Source organism: Erythrolamprus reginae, chromosome Z (assembly GCF_031021105.1).
Source record: "Erythrolamprus reginae isolate rEryReg1 chromosome Z, rEryReg1.hap1, whole genome shotgun sequence".
Classification (NCBI taxonomy): domain Eukaryota; kingdom Metazoa; phylum Chordata; class Lepidosauria; order Squamata; family Dipsadidae; genus Erythrolamprus; species Erythrolamprus reginae.
The window spans coordinates 39702710-39729121 of NC_091963.1; the positions used below are offsets into that span (position 1 = coordinate 39702710).

General features: G+C 43.7%; 1 protein-coding gene across 4 annotated transcripts in view; it reads right to left on the minus strand.

Annotated features, from left to right (window-relative positions):
- The window catches only part of DGKB (diacylglycerol kinase beta), a 345124-nt gene that overhangs the window by 74877 nt on the left and 243835 nt on the right, over positions 1-26412 (minus strand). For all 4 annotated transcript variants that reach the window (XM_070729086.1, XM_070729085.1, XM_070729084.1 and 1 more), the window contains one exon: positions 11072-11267. In XM_070729086.1, coding sequence (XP_070585187.1) covers positions 11072-11267 — 196 coding nt within the window. The remainder of the gene's footprint in view (positions 1-11071; positions 11268-26412) is intronic.

Sequence of the window (26412 nt, forward strand, 5' to 3'; positions counted from 1 at the left end):
AGATCTAGACAGACTTGTACAGTGGGCCCAAACAAACAAAATGAACTTCAACGTAGAGAAAAGTAAAATCGTACACCTAGGTAAGAAAAACTCAAAACATACATACAAACTGGGTGAAAAACCACAGTCAACACAAGTGATTATGAGAGAGATCTAGGAGTCTTGGTGGACAACCAACTAGATATGAGCCAGCAATGTGCAGTGACGGCTAAAAAAGCCAACAAAATCTTGAGCTGCATCAACAGAGGGATACAATCTTGGACTAAGGAGGTACTAATACCACTCTATAATGCCCTAATCAGACCACACCTAGAGTACTGCATTCAATTTTGGGCTCCACACTACAAAAATACATTGAAACTCTGGAAAAAGTACAGAAAAGAGCAATCAGAATGATAAGGGACTAGAAACCAAAACATACGAGGAAAAACATTTCTAGCAACTGGGCATGGATAGTCTAGTGAAGAGGAGGTTCAGGGGGGACATGATAGCAGTCTTCAAATACTTGAGGGGCTGCCACAGTGAGGAGGGGGGTCACACTGTTTTCCAAAGCACCAGAGGGCCTGACAAGGAGCAATGGATGGAAGCTGACCAAGGAGAGATTCAACTTAGAAATAAGGAAGAACGTTCTGATGGTGAGAGCAATCAATGGAACAGGCTGCCTGCGGAGGTTGTGTACACCCCAACACTGAAGACCTTCAAGAAGAAACTGGACTGCCATTTGTCTGGGATGGTATAGGGTCTCCTGCACCAGAAGGAGGTTGGACTAGAAGACCCACAGGGTCCCTTCCAACACAAACTATAAATAAATAAAAATATCAATTTCATCATCACATTATCATTGCCGTTTAGAGTTGACAACATATTCAAATCAAGACTTTTAATCATATCACATGCCTCAAAGACAAATTTCTTGTGTCTCCAATCACACTTGGCCAATAAAGAATTCTATCTATATAATTTTGAAGAATCATCTGAATTCCATGGAAATAAGGTCTTCATTTCCAAACAAATTTTGCTCCAGGCTAGTAGTAACTAGTAATAGTACCTCATGACAATTAAACATGAAATAATAATGCAAAAAGGAGATAGTATTCACAAGAAAAGTAACTCTGTTCTGCACAAAATTATAAATGTAGATCTCCATACAATTTTCACCATTTAAGGGTATTCCATATCTAGTACTGAGAAAGAATAGGTCAAAGGGGGAAATGATTTGCTGTCTGCCTGGAGAGAGGGGGAGGTGGGGAGGGAACCAGAAGAAAAGGGAGGGAGGGAGAGGGGGGAGAGAGAGGGTCTAGTGGTTAAGGCACCAGGCTAGAAAGCTAGAGACTACAAGTTCTAGCCCTACCTTTGACATGAAAGTCTGCTGGGTGAACCAAGGGGGATCACTTTTAGCCCAACTCATCTCAAATGGTTGTTGTTGTGGGGAAAATAGAAAGAGGAAAGTGCATTGGATATATTTGCCACTTTGAGTTATTTATAAAAATAATAAAGATGGGAAATGAATGAATGTATGAATAAATGAATGAATGAATATCCCATTTGTATTGATGTTCAGTGGTGATACTGATTGTTACATTTTGTACTGTATGGAAATACAGTGTTCCCTCGGTTTTCGCGGGTTCAAACTTCGCGGAAAGTCTATACCACGGTTTTTCAAAAATATTAATTAAAAAATACTTCGCGGTTTCCCCCCCTATACCACAGTTTTTTCTGCCCGATGACATCATATGTCATCGCCAAACTTTCGTCCGCCTTTAATAAATATTTTTTTTAATAAACTTTAATAAATAAACATGGTGAGTAATAATCTAAATGGTTGCTAAGGGAATGGGAAATCGCAATTTAGGGGTTTAAAGTGTTAAGGGAAGGCTTGTGATACTGTTCATAGCCAAAAATAGTGTATTTACTTCCGCATCTCTACTTCGCGGAAATTCGACTTTCGCGGGCGGTCTCGGAACGCATACCCCGCGAAAAGTGAGGGAACACTGTAATACATAAGATGCATTTTTATCTATTAAATTAAAACTGAATTATTGTCTCTGAACTGCTGCTATTACTGAGTTTTTGGTTAAGTTTCTGCTATGATTTAACTATTAGATTAAAACATCAAAACATTTTTGCTGCAAGCTATATAATTTAAAAGTTGCTGTCGTTCAGCAACATGATATTAAACTTGATGGAAGCATTTTGTCACATTTCACCTTAACAGGTACATTTTTTATTCTAGGTCTTGCAAAATCTCTTGCATAGCTGATTTAAAATAGTTTTAGTTTTACTTTCTGTGTGTTAATTCATGAAGTGTACACTTGACCCTAATAAAGTTCTGTGCTGAGCTGAGCTGTAGAAAAGCTGATGTCTTTTCAAAATCTCTCATTTTTCTTTTCTTTTTTTTTTAAGAGCAGTAATGTTAGCTCTAGTATAAGTTCATAGCAGAGCAGGTAAAAAGCTTTCACTTAGCATACTGGCACATGGGAAAAGCAGGAAATAAATGGATTCCACTAAAACAAAAGATAATAGGAGTTTTTAAAAGAAGCAACTCAAAAGAAATGGTGACATGGTGACCACAGAATTTAAAAGTGCTGAATTCAGTAACTAGGTATTTTTAATAGCACATGTATCAATCTCTCTTGGTCTGGGACCAGGTGTTTGATTTCTGTAGAGATGTGAATGTCTTTTAAATATATATTCCATCGTTATATGAAACTGACAGAACCATCCAGTTAATGGCAGGTTTTGATCATGTGAGCTGCTGGATAATTGACAAAAAATATTTCTAGATAATTGAAAAAGAAAGATCCTATTTAGTTAGCATGAACAGCATGGAAAATGTCATTGTTATACAGTTGTCAAAAAAAGTAGATATAAAATGCTGGAACTTACATTTGCTTGAATACTAAGAATTCACCAAGTTTATGTGTCATTTTTTAAATTAATAAGTATTTGATGAAGTGTTAAAAGACTGGGTAATTTCCTCTATTTTGTTGTTAACATTGTTATATCTTTTGTTGTTGTTAAAATTAATCTTTTTATTTTTAAAATTTATTGACTGCCAATCTTACCACACTTGTTAAAACTCTTGTAGATAATAACCTGTAAATATAAAGCTTACAAAGCAGAAAAGTAATGTATAAATAAATTAATATATGCAGTAAGATATTTCTTACTATACCTTTATAATGGTAGATTTTAACAGATAGGATGCCAAGTTTTAATTGGCTGAATTTATAGATCAGTCAAAAAGAACTTCTTAATGTATCTTCGGAGGGGGGTGGCATACAAATCTAATAAATTATTATTATTATTATTATTATTATTATTATTATTATTTATTTGAAGTAATTTTGATTTTCTAATGGAAACAAAATTTATTACTGAAGATAGCTCTTTTTTCTTACAAAGTATGACTACTTCAGGAAAACATATTGAGGTTTATCATATTTTTAAACTGCTGACTACGAGTATTTTGTTGTTAGCTCCAGTTATAATATCATGGAATTTCTTAATATCCTATTTAGCTTCTCATTTCCTTGAGCACAAGGTCACAGACTTTTTATTCTCTTTGTTACCGGTACTTCTTGAATTGACAAAAACATTAAAGTCCTAGTGATAATTTCTAATAATTTTCAGCCATATGTAATAATGTGATATTATTAAAGTGTGTGTTTATGTATGTATGTATGTATGTATGTATGTATGTATGTATGTATGAATGTATGTATGTACGTATGTATAAATTTTTAGAGAACAGATGTAAGGAAATATGGCAGACATAATTGGCTTATTGGCTTATTATGAAATTTATATATAGGATTTCAAGAGTCAGCAAACAAGAATAACTCTCAGAGAATCTATATAGGGGGTTCCCAGCATCTTTGTTTTTAAGGTTGAGAATCTATGAGCTATGTGCCCTGTCATATACTCCCAGAATTGTAGGGATCATTACAATATTTCAGTATGTTTAGTATCCAAAACATCTCAAGTTCATTTACTTCCTCTTCTTAATAATAATAGAAATCCAGGAACAAGTAGAAGTAGATTTTATCTAATTTTATCTATACAAATAATATTGCCTATACAATGTAATAGTGCTTAACATTCCATCACATTTCAGCTTGTCCAATATACATAGCCTGGGAAGAAAATAAAAGCCTATGATTATTTTATTTTACATTCTCTCTTATGAGAAGCCCAGTAGCTCATCTGCTTGAAAGAAAGTTACAAGTTTAGTTCACTATTTTTTCCAAGTAAGCTGGAAAATTCCAGACTAACACCCTGTTAAAACAATGTATATGTCATTTAAATTTAAGATAACCAAAACTAAAAGTTTTCCCCTATGGACAAAATAAAACTCATGACAAAAACATAGTGCTGAGGCTAAAAATCTTTGCTGTTCCAGTAAAGTAGGTGAGCTTACTTAATTGAGATTATTTCAATGAAGACTTGAATTGTTACTCATTCTGCAGAAAACACATACTATACATGTGACCCCCCCCCCTCCAGACTGCATTCTGTCAGTCTTAGACTCTACCTCAGTAGCAAAAAAATTATCCATATTTTTCTCAATTACAATTAAGCAAATTTGTAGCACTTGCATTTATAATTATGGTAAAGGTTTTCTTGACATCTTATAAATATTTTGAATACTATTTTATTCAGTTCTCTCTTTTACATGCAGTATTTTTAATGAAAGTGAGACTAGCTTTTAGTAATCTTTTTAAAAAGTCCATAATAAAATTCTTATGTTGCTAACTGAATTTGTTTTGGCATGCAGTGAATCCAATGCACCTGCAGAGAGAATGTTCTCAATAATGGATGACATCTGGTTGAAGACAAAAGTAGAATGTTAGTAGTTCTACTAAAAGGGTATGGCAGTGGTTAGAGCCAATTTAACTAACTGATAACTGCTCTTAGGTCTTTGAATAAGTACCGTATTTGGCAGCATGCTGCTTCTTTAGAAAACAAATTCTTACCAACTCTAAGCTTACAAAGATAACACTGCTTTGGGTCCTTATGTTAGAAATTTAGGTTAAAGCATTAAGGCACAAGCATTTAAACATAAAACTAATCTTAGGGATAATTTAATTTGCAGGTATATTGCCAAGAACATTACAATGATATGTTCAGGTTGCTAGCTTTAAACCTTACTAAGCATAATATGAAAATGACAGGACATCTTCTGACTGCAGCTAACATTTTAAAAACAGATAGAAAAAGGAGAGAAAAACTGATTCAGAAAACATGAAAGTGGTGCTCCTTTTAAAAGCTGCTACTTACCTGTAGCAACTGTTTCAGTTTGCAATATAGTAAGGTCAGACATGGAAATACAGTGAATGTCAGATAATACCATTTCCTATAGCTTGCATTTAAAATAAATGCAAAATAAATAAAAAAGTGAAAGGGGGGAGTTACAGTTTTATTTGCTGTACTTATTACTTTTCAACTGTTCTATTTTATCCCAATGTTTCAAATAGATGAGAATTTTTTAAATTAATGAGCCTATACTTATATTTGAATGTATTATGTATCTTCTAGTGCAGAATATAAAGAAAAGAAAGATAACATTTAATTAATACTCAAACTGGAATAAATATAGACAATAATACAAAAACAAATAGAATTAAACATATTCTAACTCACCTCTTTCCTATATATTTTCTGGATAGATGGTAAAATATGGTGTATATATATGATGAGGTGAATGGCTGAATATTTTCAAGGTAATTATTGATTAAATAATAACTGATAGTATGTTTCCTCAGTTGTCCTTCCTTAAATACAAGTACCTGACATTCTATGATAAAGCTGAAGTAGATTTTCTTCTGTAACATTCTTAATGATGTAGAAACACCTGACTGAAAGTCTACATTTTGAGATGATCAGGAGACTTTATTACCCAATATATCCATGAATAGGACAAAGGCATTTTCATGGCACCGGACCAGAATATCTTCGGGACCACCTTCTGCCGCACGAATCCCAGTGACGGTTAGGTCCCACAGAGTTGGCCTTCTTCGGGTCCCGTCGACTAAACAATGTCGTCTGGTGGGACCCAGGGGAAGAGCCTTCTCTGTGGGGGCTCCGACCCTCTGGAACCAGCTTCCCCCTGAGATTAGGATTGCCCCCACCCTTCCTGCCTTTTGTAAACTCCTTAAAACCCACCTCTGTCGTCAAGCATGGGGGAACTAAAACATCTCCCCCTTGCCCATGTTGTTTTGCCGTTTGATTGATTGACTGTGTGCCTGTTTTTTATATATATTGGGATTGTTTTATGAATTTTTAAATTTAAAATTGTAATTAGATTGGTGGGAATTGGATTTGTTACTATGTACTGTTTTTATTATTGTTGTGAGCCGCCCCGAGTTTGCGGAGAGGGGCAGCATATAAATCCAATAAATCTAATCTAATCTAATCTAATCTTTAGGTTAGGCTTTTCTTCTGCTTTTCTCCACCTGCAGCACTTGGTTTCTAGGCCTTGTCAGAAGAAGCAGTCAGATAGCCAAAGGGTAGATTTTGAGAAAAAAAGAGAATTCCTTCTACATCATCTCCTTTGCTTTGCTCATGGAAAACAATATCAATTACATTTTGTTTTCTATCCAAGACTGGAGAAATGCTATAACTTTTGACCTATAGTATACTACTTCTGAAGTTTATACTCATTCCTTTTTAATCACTCAATTGTCCTCTATAAAGTCTTGAACAAAAAGTTTAGTTTGCATTGTGTTTCTTTGTTTGTTTTGATTTCATGCCTCTGGTATAGAAACATAGAAACATAGAAGTCTGACGGCAGAAAAAGACCTCATGGTCCATCTAGTCTGCCCTTATACTATTTTCTGTATTTTATCTTAGGATGGATATATGTTTATCCCAGGCATGTTTAAATTCAGTTACTGTGGATTTATCTACCACGTCTGCTGGAAGTTTGTTCCAAGGATCTACTACTCTTTCAGTAAAATAATATTTTCTCATGTTGCTTTTGGTCTTTCCCCCAACTAACTTCAGATTGTGTCCCCTTGTTCTTGTGTTCACTTTCCTATTAAAAACACTTCCCTCCTGGACCTTATTTAACCCTTTAATATATTTAAATGTTTCGATCATGTCCCCCCTTTTCCTTCTGTCCTCCAGACTATACAGATTGAGTTCATTAAGTCTTTCCTGATACGTTTTATGCTTAAGACCTTCCACCATTCTTGTAGCCCAGAGGTCCCCAACCGCCGGTCCGCGGACCGGGACCGGGCCGTTGGGGTTTTCCAGCCGGTCCGCGGCGCCGCTGCCCTCCCGGCAGAGGACATTATGCAGGACAGGGTGGGGCGTCGGGCAGGGCGGGGAGAATCAGGAGGCTCCTTTGGCGGCTGGGGGCTGCCTGGCTTTGAGTTTTTGGCTGGGGGGGGACTTAGGAAGGTCCTACTTCTCCCCCCCCAGCCAAAAACTCAAAGCCTATCTGCTGGATATGGGCGATGAGTGGGACGAGCGGCGCCGAAGCCGGTGGCTGTGGCAGCTGCTGCAAGAGGCTTCCGCGCCGCTCTGTCCCACTCATCGCCCGTATCCAGCAGATAGGCTTTGAGTTTTTGGCTGGGGGGGGACTTAGGAAGGTCCTACTTCTCCCCCCCCAGCCAAAAACTCAAAGCCTATCTGCTGGATACGGGCGATGAGCGGGACGAGCGGCGCCGAAGCCGGTGGCTGTGGCAGCTGCTGCAAGAGGCTTCTGCGCCGCTCTGTCACACTCATCGCCCGTATCCAGCAGATAGGCTTTGAATTTTTGGCTGGGGGGGGAGAAGTAGGACCTTCCTAACTCCCCCCCCAGCCAAAATCACAAAGCCAGGCAGCCCCCAGCCGCGAGGTGCCCCCTCCCCTTCCCTTTCACACGCAGCTTCGGGCCCCCTGAGCGTGTGCAGAGCGCCCCCAGCGCCGCCCCAGCCGAGAGACCCCTGCCCTCCTTTTTCCCGACCGGACGGAGCCCGCCGGGGGGGGTCCCACGCGGGGCGCCCCCTCCCCTCCCATTTTGCCCTGCCCTGTTTGGTGCCCGCTGGCCGGGCAACGGCCTCCCTCCCTCCCTGCCTCGTGTTTGCAGAGCTCCGCCGGGCAAAGTTCGGACGCCTTCTGGGCGCACGCACACATCCACACCTCCACCCCCCCGGGAGGAATTCGCCCCCTGCCCAGAATTGGCCAGCCCAGCAACGCTGCCCTGCTCCCTTCGGAGGTGCGGAGAGGGCGGGGAGAGGAATTTAACCCCGAAAGTGGCCGGGGTTGCGCAGAAATTCCCCCAACCTTCGCTGGTTTCGGGCCAGGGAAGAGGGGGCCGTGTTTACCTGGCTGATTCGGGGATGAGAGACCACCAGGAGCTCCGCAAGGCTGCGTGACTTGGATTGGCAAGTCCGAAAAAGACCCCCGGGATGGGTGAGTGGAGGGAGAGGGAGAAAGAGAGAGGGAGAGAGGGGGAGAAAGAGAGAGAAAGAGATAGCAAGAGAGGGAGAGAGAGAAAGAGAGAGGGAGAGAGGGGGGAGAGAGAGAGAAAGAGAGGGAGAGGGAGAAAGAGAGAGGGAGAGAGGGGGGAGAAAGAGAGAGAAAGAGATAGCAAGAGAGGGAGAGAGAGAAAGAGAGGGGGGGGAGAGAGAGAGAAAGAGAGGGAGAGAGAGAAAGAGAGGGAGAGGGGGAGAGATAGCAAGAGAGGGAGAGAGGGAAAGAGGGGGGAGAGAGGGGGGAGAGAAAGAGAGAGAGGGAGAGAGAGAGAGGAGATAAAGGAAGAGGAGAGATAGAAAGGAAGAGAGAGAAAGAAAGAGGGATAGAAAGAGAGGGAGAGATGCTCAGTGAGCCTTTCTTTGAAGTTGCCTTTCTTTCTTTCTTTCTTTCTTTCTCTCTTTCTTTTGCTCTCTTGCTCTTTCATTCTTTTTTCTCTCTCTTGCTTTCTTTCTTTCTCTTGCTTTCTCTCCTTCCTTCCCTCCTTCCATTTCTTTCATTCCCCCTCTCTATTTTTATTTCTCTTTAATTCTTTCTTTCTTTCTTGCTTTCTTTCTTGCTCTTTTTCTTTCTCTCTTTTACCTTCCCTTCCTCTATTTCTTCTTTTCTTTCTCCTTCCTACCTTCTTCCCTCCCTCCCTTCCTTCAGTCTTTCCTCTCTTACTCTCCACTTTCATAAGTTTCCTTGCTTCCTTCCTCTGTTCCTGTCCCTTCCCCCTTTCTTTCTTTCTTTCTTTCTTTCTTTCTTTCTTTCCTTCCTTTCCTCCATCCATTTCTTGCTTTCCTTTTCCTTCCTCCCTTCTTTCCTCCCTCATTCCCTTCTTTCACTCCTTCTTCTCTTACTCTCCCCTTTCACCCCTCCCCAAAGAAGGTAAATTTCATACATAATTGGTATGTCGCAAAATAAAGTAGTTTTAAAATGGCGGGGAGGGGGCCCCCAGACACTTAGGCTGTATGGGGCCCCAAAATTCCTGATGGCGGCCCTGGCTCCACCCCTCCATAAGCCCACCCCCATATGACCAAAGCCCCCCCCCCACCGGGCCATGGAAAACTGGTCTAGCTTAAAGCCGGTCCCTGGTGCAAAAAAGGTTGGGGACCTCTGTTGTAGCCCGTCTTTGGACCCGTTCAATTTTGTCAATATCTTTTTGTAGGTGAGGTCTCCAGAACTGAACACAGTATTCCAAATGTGGTCTCACCAGCATTCTATATAGTGGGATCATAATTTGCATTCATAGTCTCGGCCCAAACCTTTCTACTTTTCATAAATATGCTTTTATCTTTGGGGAACAAGAAGAGCAACATATACTGTAGTTTTCAACTATAATTGACATAATTTCCATTGGACATGTTGAATTTCTGTTTCCTTTTATTATTTGCTTTATCCTATAAATGTCCACCAGGCTCCTACATTTAGTTAAATGCCTATTCTGTAAATTACCTTTGTGTTCTTTATTCTACAGTATCATTTCTCTTGGATGTCCTGCAGATTGGTTTCTGTGATTCAATCCTTCTATTTGCCTATACAGATAATCTTAATCCTTACCACATCTGCAATAGGGCAAGGACTGCCCATCCAACAATAAAATAAAATTTTGCATGACATGTTAATCTTAGTCAAAACTGCTTTTGCACTTCCTTTACAGAAACAGAGCTGTTTGCTAACATTGTACTGCTGACATTTCAATTCCTGTAACTGTTAGTTAGAATGCCTGGGAACTTTCTTTCATATTGCTAAACTCTGTTAATCAATGCCAGACTTTTCGTTTTACAAAGTCCCCTGCATAGATAGGTCACAAAAAAGATTTAAATAGTTGTTTATAAAGCAAAACATCTATTTGGCTTGCAAAGCTACATTAGGATTATAAGAAAAGCTGGATAACAAGGCTAAGCTTCTACTAACATTTTGGCATTGATGGAAATAACTTGTTTGCAAATTAATTCCAAGGCCTACTAAGATAATTAAAATATTAAGAGGAATAGAAACTTGCATGCAAAAAATCCTTATACGAACTAGCAATTCTGGAGACTTTGTTCAAGCTAGTGAATATTGTCTCTCCCAGGAAATAAAAGTAACTGATAAAATATTTATTAAATTATTTAGAGATTAACAAGCATAAGTATGTATGTATGTATGTATGTATGTATGTATGTATGTATGTATGTATTTGTATGTATGGATGGATGGATGCATACATACACATATATACTTTGTGTATGTATGACACTTCTCAAGACAAGGTATAGAATAAACCTTGTCATTTGAAAAATGCAGCAAATCCTATTATAGTACAAAGTGTACACACATTTCTAGTAAAACATATTATTATATCAGCCAAGAAAGTATATTTAATTTGGAAATAAAAATCCTTTTTGGAAACTGTCAAGAAGTCACAAAATCTGAGCCCAGACAGGAAGGATACTGTTTAAAAAGTAGACATAAACTTTTCACCTGCCCTAGTTAGAGCTTTTCTATAAATCCCCTCCATCAGAAAGTCCCTCATATGTTAAACAATCTTCTGTTATTTTTAATGCTTGATCTATTATTTTCTGTTATTTTAAAATCTGAAAGGTTGAACCCAGAACCAACTATTCATTTAAAATTGGAAACTCACCTTGGCATGCAAACTTCAATTCCTTAGCATCTGTAACAGTGATCCTTTTATCTGGCCTATTTTTTTCAAATAGACGATGGCTTCGCCTTTTCTTGGTCTCACCCCAAAGATTTGATCCTCCATGCATGCTTGGAATGTTCAAAATAGCAATTCCTTCCAAAGAAATATTATTCAGATCTATCTGAATTCCATCACACTGCCAAAGAAAAAAAAGACAAAGATGGAGATGGAAAGCATCAGGATAAAATAAAATAAAGAGGAAGAAATCAATTGGTGCTTAGAGGATATCAGCATCTTTGTTATTTATTTTACTAAACATATATTTTTTGTATTAATTTTCTATATCAAATTATTTAGCAAAAGAGCAGAGCCTCCAGAATCCTGGAGTGAATTCTGAATAGGAAGGCTCTCTGATTGGTCACCCATGACCTAGTCATCTCCCATTGGACTTTTGCAATACTTTCTACATAGGACTGCAGAAACTTCTGCTGGTATAAAATGCAACTGCCTGGACATCTTGGGCATGTTTCCTCTTTTGTGCCAATTCATTTCCAGGTTCAATTCAAGTTTTGTATTATAATCTTTACAGCTCTAAATGGCAGGAGCACAGATTACTTTTTTTAAAATAGATCCATCTTCATCCCTGCAACTCAGTAGCTCAGATGGTTAGAACAGTGATTTTCAACCTTTTTTTGAGCCGGGGCACTTTTTTACATTTACAAAATCCTGGGGCACACCACCAACCAAAATGACACAAAATGACACCCTAAGACACTCTCCTCTCTTTTTCCATCCCTGTTTCCTCCCCACCCTTGTGTGTGTGTGTGTGTGTGTGTATACACACTCTTGAACCATTTCTAAAAACAGGTGAGGGCTGGGTTTTTTCTCTCTCTTATTCTTTGGATGCTTTTTATCATATGCTTTAAATCAAGAGTCACTTCTCTCTCTCTTTTGTTTCTCTCTCTTTCTTCTCATTCTCTGTCTCAATCATTTTCTCATTTCTCTTTTTTCCTCTCCTTTTTGCTCATTTCTGTCTCTCTCTCTCTCTCTCTCTTTCTCTTCCTCTCCCTCTCTCTCTCTTGCTTTCTTTCTATCTCACTCTTTCTTTCTCTCTCTTTCTCTCTTTTCTTTCTCTCTCTTGCTTTCTCTCTCTCTCTCACTCTCTTTCTCTCTCTCTCTCTCTTTCTCTCTCAGCAAAAAGTTGGAGGGCCGGAACCTGTGCTTCCTTCTTTGCGGCACACCTGACCATGTCTCATGGCACACTGGTTGAAAAACACTGGGTTAGAACACTGGATTGGATGTTAGGAAACCCATGTTTGAAACCTGATTGCTGCTACTTGGTGGGGTGAGCTCCTGTCATCTGCTCCAGTTTCATGACAGGGTCATGAAATGAGCTACCATGGTGTCTCTAGGGCAACAGATGTCATTGGCTAATCCTTTAAAGTACTCTAAACCGTACCTTTGCGGTCAAAGTCACTTTAATCTCCTACACGACCTGTCTGCAAATTTAGTGAATTTCATATGTCAGACCTTAATTTCTACCAGCTATGGGAAGGCTGCTTTCCATTGTGCTTATTTCTTTTCTACTTGTTTTGGGTAGCATTGATCTAGGATGTCATTCATTCATTCATTCATTCATTCATTCATTCATTCACTCACTCACTCACTCATTCATTCCCTTTATATAGCTACTTATGTATTATATGTGACTTTGGATGATCTAAAATAATGATGTAACATTTAAAAAAAAGATTTTTATCCAGCTACATAAATATCCATATAACTTATTACAGACAATAGATGAATCCAAAACAGTATTTTAATAAGCATTAATAACTGGCACTCAGAATGCTAATATATTGGAGGTCATACAGACTTGTTGGGTGCTTTCCAGGTGCTGCTTGAGTTTATCTCCTACAGCAGGGAAAAATGATTCCAAGAGGCTGGATTTTTTTCAGAACTGATAAGTAAGCTTGATCCTCACAATGCTATTGGTTTTGCCAATTAGGGATGATGGGACTGATATACTACGGCTCCTGTGAGGTTACAAGTTTCTTTAATCTTTAATAATTCTACTATTTCAACCTTATAGTAATAGCTAATCATTTTAATATGCTTTTAATAATCAAAGTTTAAATCTGCACACAAAGTTTCAATCTAAATAGAGTATTTATTATTTATTCCGGACACCCACAGTAAAGCAAGCAGGAACTACATGGTGGCTGTGCTGATAACAAAGTATGTAAAGTTGCTTAGTTGAGGCACATGTGCGCATGTGTATATGCTTTGTAACAGTTCTTTTTTTATTAGATTCAAACTTTTACATGTCGTATAGGTGTTAAGTATTAAGAGGATTTCTTTTTACTAAAAATTCTACTCATGTGTATACTCACTTACTGCTATACATTCTTGATAAACAGATATTAATTTCATAATTAAAAGTAATCTTGTGTAAATACCCTGCAGGCCTCAATGAATCAAACACATACTGTGTGTCAGGCCTCCCACTGTCTTCAAGTGGAATGTACTGGCTGGATAATTAGATAGTACATATTTTTTAACCTTATTTGCATGCATATTATATCTTTTGCACACTGACAAGCAGCAGTAACAACAAAAGTCAGATTACCACAGGGAATTCCCACAAAGAAGTCTTCATTCCTTATAATTTGCAGCCTAAATTAAAATAATTTGATCTTTGACAAGGATGAAATGTCAAGCCGAAGGGGGTCCTCTACAAGCCACAGCCTGTGGCTTCAGAAATCTGCCTAATTTATGTCAGTCACTTCTTAATACATATTTAAGTATTACACGAAAAAGATGATAAATATGCAATCTGACACCTTTGGTATTTCCCTGCTGTTAATTTATAAAGGTCTTGTGCCCCCCCTCCATCTGACTAAAATTATTTAAATAAAGGGAGAATTGTGATATAAGAAGGTGCAGGGAGCGTTTTCACTCAATATCAAACACAGCAGGCAGTACACTAAGACAATTATTTCACTAGGCCTCAGAATCATGCTGTGATGAGTTACTTTCAGAATTAGTAAAGAAGAATTTCTTTGTTCGGGTAGGGAAGAAATTTCTGTACAAATCTATCTTCATTTTGCTAACATTTCATATATTTATTATATATTTACTGATTTTATTTTTGATATAAAGTATAACTATTATTTTACAAAGTGTTGGTGAATAATATAAATGTGTCATTGTCTACAAGCATTTGGTTGTAGACAAATGTACCCATCCTTTCCAAAAAACAGTCTATAAAAATGATACCTATTGTTTGATTTAAGCAGCAGAAATGCAATATATAACTAAAGATTATCAAATAGCAAGCTGAGGAACAGGTGGTTCTCCAGATGTTGGATTGGGCTTCCATCATTTGAAAGGAATCATTCAAACTCAAGCTAATGGGGAAAATTGCTCAACAACATATTGTCCTTTTATGAGGAAACCCTGCAGGATCACATTGAAGGGAAGTAAGTTTTGAGTTTTTTCACACAATGGAGCAATGGATTATTTAAGGAGCAATTCATACTGTATTGTTCATAAGCTGCTTCCTTGTAATATTTCTTTAACATGTGCAATATTATTTATTTTTTTTCAAAACAGTACTTAGTTCTCAAATTCATCTGATTTTAAAAAATGGAGTTTCTGGTGGGCAAGGATAAATAACTCTTCCAAATTAAAGTGCATCATTCTTGATGGCAGTTCTTTTAAAAGCAGGTTTGAATTTGCACTGATTTGTGAAAATGTTACACATTAAGTTAAGCTTCAGTTCTATTTTACTGAATCTTTGAAATAATGTTCTACTTTGAAATATGTTCCATTCTTCCTTGTCAGCTGCCCCCCAAAAGGTGATAATGAAAATGGAAAAGGAATACAAATTCTATTCTATTTCTGTTAAAAGAAACTACAAGTTCTGAAAACCCAGGTTAGTTCTCTATAGAGTATCGTTGAATTTCTCAGCTGCTTTTAGATAACATCTGAATGTGATTTTCTTTTAAAAAGTCCCATAATTTAAAATACTGGTAGCTCTTTTGTAATATAGCCCCCTTTTTGTGCTACCTGTTTTCTAGTGAAAGTTTATAATCATTATTACTTATAAAACTATGAGAACATAAATACTCCTGCAGGAAAAAGAGTTTTAACTTTTCAAACTTTTCTCTGACTTTACCAAATATGGGGCAGAAAATATTTTGCAAACAGGATGGGAGTGGCTTTGCGGTCATGTGACTGGGTAGGGAATTGCTTGGTGATCATTTGACTGAGTGGTCATGTGACTGGGTGGTTTCAGCCAACTTGATATCAGTCACTTCAACGGTTAGGGTTGGGTGCCTGGCCTCTCCTCACCTCAAAGGCCCCAAAGAAATACAAATATCCATATCTATTTATTACTGAACATCCAAAATATACTATTTAATCCTGTGCATGTATGCCATATGTATACATACATATTACACACAGCACACAAAAATATATATTATCTACTATATATCCTGTATGTGTATACACACATACACACATAGACACACCTCTTCTAAAACTATACATATCCAACCTCACTGCATTTGGAAAAACACACCCAGATTTCACTATCTGCCACACATTTAACCATAACCTCTGTACATCAGAACATTACACATGCCTTCAGATGTACTTCCCTAGTTTGCATATGACTGTTGGAGTCAGGAGATGCTATGGATTGAATAAAATATGGTGAAATTTGCTTAACAATGCTCTTGCTTAGCAATTAAAACTTTGGACTCAATTGTGGTCATAAGTCAAGGACTATCTCTGCCTTCCTCTGCATGGCAGCCTTTTCCTAGTAAACTCCTTCTTCTTTCTGGCTTTTTCCTTCTGTTCAAGGCACCAAATAATGTAAGGTTACTTGCTGCAGCAGGGAGTTGGATTAGATGACCTCTGAGGTGTTTTCCAGACCTAAATTACTGTGCTGTTTCAAAGTGAAGTAAGTTAGCACCCATCCCTCTCCTAGAAAAATGAAATATCTTAGGAAATATTGAAAAGGAAAAAAATGTTTCCCTTCACTAGGAAAGAGCAACATGTTTTAACTTTGTGTTCTGTTCGCTTTTACTATACACTTGTACTGTTTTGAGTCTATATGATCCGACCTATTAAAATGTTGATTTTAGCTACTGTAAGGTTTTTTTTTGAATACCTATTTCATTATTAACCTTTATGTGAACTGTATGTGAACATGGTTGATCATAAACAAATGAAAAAGGAAATTAAAACTTAATTTTTTAAATATATTTTTTTCCAGAAAAAGGTAACACTGGCTGTTTGCAATTATGTTCACTTTATACATACACTAGGCTGCAAGTTCCAAATTACACCCTTTGTTAGATTGGATTTCTTGCATCTGACTAGTTGTCTGGGTACCATGTACTTTTTCAGGTCAATATGACCCGACCTATCCTATATCAGATATTCTTGATATAGTGTACTTAGTAGGACCAGGAGTAGGTTTTACGATATTTTCAGTGGCCAATCTACTAGTATGACTAGGCTGCAAGCTCCAAATTACATCCTTGTTTTTAGAATGGATTTCTTGCATCTGACTAGTTGTCTGGGTATCATGTTCTTTATATTCCACTTACATCACAATCGCAGGGTGCATCTGTGTGTGATGGCGCCCTGAAACAGACCCTGTTCAAATATGTACTCAATGCTCATCTATGCAATCAATATATCACAGCAGTGAGAATATACCCCTCCTAAACAATCATTCACTCTCCTTTGTCACAATGGAACATATTGACAGCGCCGGACTTACCCGGCAGGCAGGCTTTGCTGGAGGGACCGGGAGACACGGTCCCTCATGGCGGCCGCCATCTTGGATCCCGGGCGAAGTCTCGCGATGCGAGACTTCGCTCGGGAGATCGGGGCCTGATTGGCCAGGCCCCTGATTGGTCCGGGCGGGGCCTGCTTGCCCTATATAAGGGCGAGCAGGCCCGGGGCTCTTCCTTTTCGCCCGGACCAAGCTACAAAGCAGACGTTCGTTCGTCTGCTTGCGGCGGCCATTTTGTTTGGCGACCTCGTGCGAGGCGCCATTTTGTGGCCTGTGGGGGTGAAAAGCCTTCTCTCTTCATCAGCGGAGCCAGCATCGGCTGGCTCCGCTCCGGTTTGGAGCCTCATTGTTCTGATTAAGAGGGAGGGTGGTGCTGCCTCCTGGTGGCCTCGCGGGCGCGCGGGGGTCGCTGGGGATCGAGGCCTGGGATAAAGGCCTGGTGTTTTGGGCCTTGTTGCCCTCGGGGACAGGGGGGAATTGGCTTCCCGGGGGGTTTTAGCTCCGCTTAGGCCTGCTATTTGGAGCAGGCCTTGTCCCAGTGGTGCAGGGCCCGTTGGGGGAGGGCTTTGTCCCGCCCTGTTCCTTATTGTATAAAGATAGAATTTAGTGGCATGGCCCCTAAGAAGCGGCCAGCTAAGGCCCTCCAGGCCCAACCTGTGGTGCGGCCCAGGAGGGCTGCCAGGCCGTCTGCTCGGGCTCGGGCGGCGGCAGAGGGGCCCCCGGGGGGGATCCCGGTGGGGGGGGTGGCTGGGTTTATGCCCACGGTCCCTCAACCCGAGGTGTCCCCTTCTCTTTCCTGGGCCAGGGTCCTGGAGCGGCTCGACGAGTTGGAGAGGTGGAGGTCGGGGGCAGGCCCGGAGGGGCTTTCCCCGGCTGCCACCGCGGCTTGGGGCGCAGACCCCGAAGAGGAGTCGGCCCCAGCTGGGCAAGTGGCCCATGAAGTGCGGATGGCGGGCCCCGGACAAGCGGGCAGCACCGGACAGACGGGCCATGCTGGACAGATGGCCCAGCATGGGCAATGGTCATCGTTCCCGGGCCCAACCAGGATGGGCCCACCGTGGATGGCTTCGACCCCCTACGGGGCAGGTGAGGTTGCACCACATACAGGCACATCTCCGCTCCTGCCCATTCAGGGTCCTGGGTTCATCCCGGCAGCTTTGGGGGGTGGCAACAGCTTCACGGGGGCTGCTGCAGGCACCTGCGGTCAGGTTTGGTCCCCGCCGGCTCCGCCAGCGGGGGCGCTGGGGGTGCCTGTCCCGCCTGGGGCGGGGGTGGGGGGTTGGATTCCTCCTCCACCGGCCATTATGCCACCGGTCCCATTCATGTACCCGCCGGGGCTTGGGGTGCTGGGCTCGGGGGCCACCACGGTGTGGGACCCGTTCGCCAGCATCAAGCCTGGGGCCATCCCTTGTGGGTTGCCCGCCACTCCTTTAGGGTACCATCTGCACCCCTCAGTTAAGGAGGCAATCTGGCGGGGGGAATACGTTGATTTGTTCTCCCTCCTGAACAGGGAGGTCCCTAAACAAGATAAGGAGATTGTCCCTGGGGAGAAAGTGAAAAAGACAAAGGTCACGAAATGCTTCAGCTCGTGGCTGTATGCATTTCTGACCTTTGCGTCGGTGGTCATTCAGAGACAGCCGGAGAGGGCCGCTGCCTTGTTGAAGTACATCGACCTGATAGCGAGGGCCCATTTCGAGTATGGGGGGACCATATGGAGGCACTATGACAAGGGCTTCCGTATGCGCATTGCCCATGAACCCTACTTGCCTTGGAATATGGTGGTTCCGGACCTGTGGTTCCAGGCCACTCATATGTCAGGGAAGGAGGGCTGTGATAGGACCGATAGCGGTCATTTTATGGAGGAGGAGCCTGCGACGCCCGCGCCGGCAAAGGCAGTGGCGGGTGCCGTTAGTAAGGGTGCCTCTTTAATTTGTCACGAGTTCGCTGCAAAGGGGGCGTGTTTTCGCCCCTTTTGCAGGTTTCGTCACGCCTGCGGAAGTTGTGGGGGAAACCATTCCGCAGCCGTGTGCCCCCGCCCCAAGAAGGGGATTGAAAAGAAAGGCTCGGGTCCCCCAAAGCCTCCCCCACCTGCTGGGGGAAAAAGGGGCCCAGCCCAATTAAGTTGGGGGTTCTCGAGGGTTGGTTGGGCGACTACCACCCTCGCTCGAGAGCGGCCGCTCTCTTGCTAGGCTTCGCAGAGGGATTCAGGATCCCTTATCAGGGTGTTAGGAGGGCCTTCATGTCTGACAACCTTAGGTCGGTTGTTGGTCATGAAGACATTGTTAGGGAGAAGATTGGGAAGGAGGTTGCCGAAGGCAGGGTCCTGGGGCCCTTTGCGGAGCCGCCTTCCCGAATCTTCGTGTGTCTCCCTTAGGTGTGGTCCCCAAAAAGGCGAGTGGTGAATTTAGGTTGATTCACCATTTGTCTTTTCCAAAAGGGGAGTCAGTGAATGATTTCATTCCTGACGAGCTGTGTTCAGTCCGGTATGCGTCCTTTGATGCAGCCGTGACTATGGTTAGGAAGTGTGGGGTGGGAGCCCTTATGGGTAAATGCGACATTAAGTCGGCATTCCGGCTCCTCCCCATACACCCAGACGACTTTGAGCTGTTGGGCTTTCATTTCGAGGGGGGCTATTACGTGGACAGAGCTTTGCCCATGGGGTGCTCTGTCTCGTGCTCTCTTTTTGAGAGTTTTAGCACCTTCTTGGAGTGGGCGCTCAGGAGGCAAAGTGGCCTGGGTACGGTCGTTCACTACCTTGATGATTTCCTTTTGGCGGGGCCTGCGCATTCGGAGCAATGTTTTGCTTTGATGCGGGACTTCGAAGCCCTTTGTGCTCAATTAGGGGTGCCTTTAGCCTCGGAGAAGACCGAAGGCCCCGCCACCAGGATTACCTTTCTGGGTATTGAATTGGACTCAGAGGAGCAATCTTCCAGATTGCCCCTAGAGAAGTTGGTAAAGATTAAGCGGAAGCTTGATGAGGTTCTGGGCTGCCGGAAGGTGACCCTACGGCAGCTTCAGGAACTGGCAGGCATCCTTAATTTTGCCTGTCGGGTAGTTGTTCCTGGAAGGGCTTTTTCCAGGAGGTTGTATGATGCGATGAAGGGGCTCCGTTTGCCCCATCATCGTACCCGCATTTGCGCTGGGGTCAGGGCTGACCTCGGCGTGTGGCGGGACTTTTTGGATAGATTTAACGGGTTGTCTTTCTGGAGGCACGAGCTTCTGTTGGAAGCTGAGTTGCAGCTCTGCTCTGACGCCGCGGGGACTTGTGGTTTCGGGGTAGTGTTAGGTGACCAGTGGTGCTGGTCGACATGGCCTCCGGAATGGAGTGCCTCTTCGTTGGTTAAGGACCTTACGTTCCTGGAGCTCTTCCCCTTAATAGTGGCCTTAGAGCTTTGGGGGGAGCAGTTTAGGGACAAGACTGTGCACTTTTGGTGTGACAACCTAGCGGTTGTCCATGTGGTAAATGCCCTGTCCTCAAAGAGCGACAGGGTCATGCGGCTTGTCCGCCATTTTGTGCACCGGTCCTTGTCTCTAAACGCATTGTTTTTGGCTAAGCATGTCCCCGGGTTGGATAACGGGGTCGCCGATGCCTTGTCCCGTGGTCAGTTGTCCAAGTTTCGGACCCTGGCCCCGTGGGCCCGAGAGTTGCCAGAGGAGTTTCCCGGCCACCTCTGGAGTCTGGGAGGGATCCAGAGTGGTGGAGAGGCTAGGCATCCCGGGCAATCCCCTTGTCTGTGGCGCCCGGCACCTTGGGGCATACCAGCGTGCGGGCAAGGAGTTTGGGGATTTCAGGCAGGGCTGGGGTTACCAGCTTAGCTGGCCCGGCCCTGTATAGCGCCTGGCCGGGTTCTGCGTCCAGCTTGGGCAGCGTGGCCTGTCAGTTAGGATGATCCGGTCCTGGTTAGCCGGCCTCGCCTTTCTGTACAAGGCGGGGAGGTTTGCAGTTTTTTCGGGTGACTTTGCATCCGGTAGGTGCTGGAAGGCCGTACGAGGGAGCGAGCGGGGGCCCCCTGGTGACACTCGTCAGGCTCGACGGTGGAGCAGCTGCGCTTTAATCAACGTGGTTTTTGGCAGTCTGTGTTCCTCATTGTAAGAGGCCCGTCTTTTTGGGGCAGTGACTGGTGTCATGCTTGGGGCCCTTGGGGCCAGCGAGGCCTGGCCTCATCTCAGGCTGGCAATTCGCTCCGTGCCTTCCAGCACGCTGATCTGGCCGTTAGACAAGGGGGGGGTCCCTTGTGGTAAGGCGGTCTGAGTCAGATCAGTTACGCAGAGGGGTTACCATCTACCTTAGTGCGGCCGCCGACCAATCGGTGTGTACGGTGGCCGCCCTACAGCTTTGGTGTTTTCTGCGGGGATCAGGTCTGGGATACCCGTCTAGGCATTGGGACGGTACCCCTTCTGACCCGTTTATACTTTTGTGCGTTAGTACCCAGGGCAATGGCCCAGGTGGGCACGGATCCCGCCGGTTATGGAACGCGTTCGTTCCGTATCGGCGCCGCCCCTAGCACGGCACTTTATGGTTTCCCGGCCCACTGGATTCGGGTGACCGGCCGCTGGCGGTCAGCGGCATATTTGGGTTATGTTAGGCCCGCTGAGGATCCTAGGCAGGGCTTAGGCTAGGTGACCTCTCTGCGTGTGTTTCCTCTTGCAGGTCCCCAGGCTGCCGTGACACCGACGGCGCTGCTGTGTGGCACAGCATGATTTGCTGGGCCGGCCGCCTGGCGGCCAGGAGCGCTGTCGGGACCCAGCCGTCCCTGGGGCGGTGGGTCAGGGTTGCCTGGATGGGGCCGGAGAGGTTGTGCGGTGGGAGGGTCTCCTACCGGTGTGGCTGGGCGGTCAGCATTTTGTGGCTGCGCCCGGCAATATGGGGGGCGGCTCCTGGAGTCGTTCCCAAGTGGGGTTTGGGTGGGCAGTGTCCTGTGGCCGCACCCAGGTGGCTGGTATTGCACTTAGGTGGCAATGACCAGTGCATACTGGGAGGCCTGGCGCTGGTCATTTAGGCACGCGAAGACCTGCGTAGGCTTCGTGAGGTCTGGCCCACCACGCAAGTGGTGTGGTCAGAACTATTACCTAGGCTTGTTTGGAGGGATGCCTCTTCCCTTAGGGCCATTCACCGGGCTAGGCGACGGGTGAATAGGGCTACGGGTAAAACAGTTAGAGAGTTGGGTGGAGTAGTAATACCTCATCCCCTTATATCAATAGACCAGCCATGGCTCTACCGTGATGATGGCGTTCACCTGTCTGACCAGCGGAACGCCATCTTCTTACAGGACCTGCAGCGGTCTCTGCGTGAGCTGGCGCAGATAGAGGGGGGAGTCGGGGGGCCAAGATAGAGATCTGACCCCCGCTCCTGTGGCAGGTTAGGGGCGGAAAATTGGGTGGTTTAGCAACCGCGCGTTCTCCCTTGGGCATCTTTGGGGATGATTGACAGGTTCTCTGCAAGCTCATGGAGGGAGTTTCTGCCTGAGCAGCTGGGGGGAACCTGTCTTTGGGTCCTGCACCTTTAATTCCCCGATTCGGGTTAGCCGGTGGGACCCCCCTCATGCACAGCATGGCAGAAAAGGTCACAGGTGACGGCCTGGCCCTCACCTGGACCTTGCATCGAGATACGCCCATGTGTTGCCCAGGAATGTTTACTGGCATAACGTCATTTCCGCCCCGGAAGTATTTGTTTGACCCTGCAGGTCCAGTTCCGGGTCATAGTTGTTTATGCTAATTTATGCAAAGTATTTGAATAAATTATGCAAATTTATGTTAATAAAAATGACCCAATTTTAAATCCAGCTCTGGTGTCCGTGTCGTTACTCCGTCTCTCCAGCAATGACAGCGCTGGACTTACCCGGCAGGCAGGCTTTGCTGGAGGGACCGGGAGACACGGTCCCTCATGGCGGCCGCCATCTTGGATCCCGGGCGAAGTCTCGCGATGCGAGACTTCGCTCGGGAGATCGGGGCCTGATTGGCCAGGCCCCTGATTGGTCCGGGCGGGGCCTGCTTGCCCTATATAAGGGCGAGCAGGCCCGGGGCTCTTCCTTTTCGCCCGGACCAAGCTACAAAGCAGACACCCGCCCGCCCTCCACTATTTTGCAGTGTGCTTAGGGGTCGCCCTTAGGGGGCCGAATGGGAATTTTTTGCAGTTCTGCCTCTTAGCTGAGCTGTTTTTTCGCCCATTCCACACTGGGGTGATGGCTGTGCGGTTAGGGGGTGCTTGCATTAATTAGGTTAATTGGCTTACCTTTGGTCATTTGGGTAGGCAGGTTAGGGGCGGAAAATTGGGTGGTTTAGCAACCGCGCGTTCTCCCTTGGGCATCTTTGGGGATGATTGACAGGTTCTCTGCAAGCTCATGGAGGGAGTTTCTGCCTGAGCAGCTGGGGGGAACCTGTCTTTGGGTCCTGCACCTTTAATTCCCCGATTCGGGTTAGCCGGTGGGACCCCCCTCATGCACAGCATGGCAGAAAAGGTCACAGGTGACGGCCTGGCCCTCACCTGGACCTTGCATCGAGATACGCCCATGTGTTGCCCAGGAATGTTTACTGGCATAACGTCATTTCCGCCCCGGAAGTATTTGTTTGACCCTGCAGGTCCAGTTCCGGGTCATAGTTGTTTATGCTAATTTATGCAAAGTATTTGAATAAATTATGCAAATTTATGTTAATAAAAATGACCCAATTTTAAATCCAGCTCTGGTGTCCGTGTCGTTACTCCGTCTCTCCAGCAATAGCTTACTTCATGGCACAGTAATCCAAAAAGACTTTACAATATGCACCCTTTTGAATAATGAGATGACACTGGAATCATATTGACACAGGAAAACAAATAAATTTTGCAGGTAGAAATAAATAGTGACCTGTAAATCTGTTCAGGTCAATACTGATCCAAACAATACACGTGTAACAATCAGCGCACAGCAAAAAATAAACAAAAAAACCCCCACACCAAAACCACTCATGGTAAGAACCCCTCAAATGAGGAAAAGCCAATTAATCACAAGTTTCAGACCTGTAAAACTGTTCGGGTCATATTGACCCGAACCGTTTAAGTTCAACAATCCCTGCATAGCAAAAAGTAAAAACAAAAAACAAAAACATTCATAGTAAGAACCCCTCAAATGAGGCAAAGTCATTTAATCACAAGTTTCAGATCTTCACGGGGGAAAATCTACAGACCCGAACAGAACAAGAAGGTTAAATACAAAGCAGCTCCCTGCCTGCCCCTTCAGCTCCAGGGTGATGGGATTAAGACCTTCACCCTTAGGACATGATAGCATTAGTCTTCTACTACATGGCTTCTGGAAAATTGGCATAATGACCTTTCCCACAAGCTTTTGCCTCAAGGTTTACTCCTGAAACCTTTTCCAATGATAGATATTGGAGAAAAGCAATCTAATTGCTTATTGGTGGTAAACGTCAGGATCAGGAATGTGTGTGGGGGAGAGGAAACCAGCCTACTTGACTGGTGGTGGCAAAAGGCAGGAACAGGAATTATTGGGGAAGGAGGAGGAAAACAACCCAACTGCTTGTTGAATTGAATATTCAATCTCATTAAATATTTATATCAAGATGTTCCTATGTGTATATATTTTGCTGAATGGCACCTTAGTAAATATCTTTTTAAAAAAGGTCTGATTTTTTAAAAAAGAAACTGATTAATTACAAATTTTAACCTGGGTTTTGACATTTGTAAAATCCTGAAAAGTTGTGATCATATTTGTGGTTGAAGACAGAGTCCAATACAAAAAGAGTGAAAGTGAAACTTGAGCTGAAGCTGAACGGATCCCCCACTCCGTCACTACCGAAGTGAGAGTGGAACGAGAAAGAAAAACTGCAGAGAGAGGGGGAGGGAGGGAGAGAGAGAGAGAGAGAGAGAGGTATAGCGGCAACAGTTTAAGTCAAGTGAAACCGAAGCTGGAGACGGAGCCCAACACCAATGGGTGAGAGCGGTTGGCATTTGGGTGGTGTTTGAGCGGCGACCACCTGGTGGGAAGCATTTGGAGTTCTCCATTGGATGATGAGATGCGGACAAGGACCCCATGAACTGCAGAGAGTGGTGGCAATGGCAAGGGACTCCATGAATGGAGAAAAAGGCTGTTTTGACCAATGCTGCCTTTGACTGGCGGATGAAAGCCACCGGTGGAGGACACTGCCAGTGAAAGTTGCTAAACCAGCTGGTGGGAGGGGTTGGTCAGGGCAATGTGACAGTGAGTAAGTATGGCTGTACTGTGGACAGAACTGAATGGGCAGGTGAGAGCTTGTTTTGGAAGAGAACGTTCTTGAACTATGACAGCAACCCAAATTTTTCTCAATGAAATAATACTAACTGATATTAATATCATTGATAATTAGGGACATCGTGAGATCAGCAATATGCTAATGGCCTCCTTTGGACTTCTTAGCTCTTTGTCTTTTGAAATTTGAACTGATTCTACTGTAGAATATTTTATTGAAAGATGTGGAGACTGTGTTAGTTTTAAATCAATTTTATGTATTAGCTGATAAAGGAATTTCCTTCTCATGAAAAGGATTATACAGACCGAGAAGACTTTTTTTTAGAACATTGACCCCCCCCCCATATTGGTGGGGAGGGGGCATTCCATGGTGAAGGGGGAAGAGGCAATATCTAATTTTTATATTTCTTTATTTTTAAATTAATTTTTAGATTGGGTGAGGTTTAGTGGATTGTGATTGATCTAGTATTTTATTGGGGAATGGGTGTTGGGGGACTAGTTTTTATTATACATGATAATACTAGAGTAAATTAATTGGGTAATCTTTATCTAGTTTTAATTGGGGTGGGATTTTATGATGTATGGTGTATGGATAGGGGAGGAATCTGAATGGTGAGAAGAGGGTGAATGAATGGATGCTATCATGGTGGATTTAATATGCACTTTTATTGTTACATTTTAATTAAATTAAGGGAGATTAATTTTAGTGATGGATGAATGGATATGACTGAATGGAGGAGCTGGCTGAGATGAGTGAGGCCTGGCTGGGCCCAGAGGGAGGAATTCCTCTTTCTGAAATGTGCCCAGCCAGGTTTCAGGTGTGGCACCAGCCATGACTCCAGGTAAGGGGGGAGGAGGAGTGGCTATTATAGCCAGTAAGACCATCAGCCTACGTAGGCTCACTGCTCCTGAGATAGTGGGTTGTGAGTCCCTCCCTTGTGAAGCTGGACCTAGGGGTTTATGTGGGCTTGTTGCTCACATACCTGCCTCCCAGCTGCATGTCAACAGCCCTGCCTGCACTACTCAAGGAGGTAGCTGGGCTGGAGGTGGAGTTCCCCAGACTTATTGTCTTGGGGGATTTTAACCTGCTGTCGCTCGGCGAATCTGGTTTGGCACAGAAGTTTATGGCCACCATGGCAACCATAGACCCAACCCAAGTGATTCAGGGTCCGACACATGAAGGGGAACACACTCTCGACATTATATTCGTCTCAGAGCAGTTGAGTAATGATCTGAAATGAAGGGAGATTTTGCCTAGAGATTTTGCCTTTGTCATGGTCTGACCATTTCCTATTGCGGCTTGA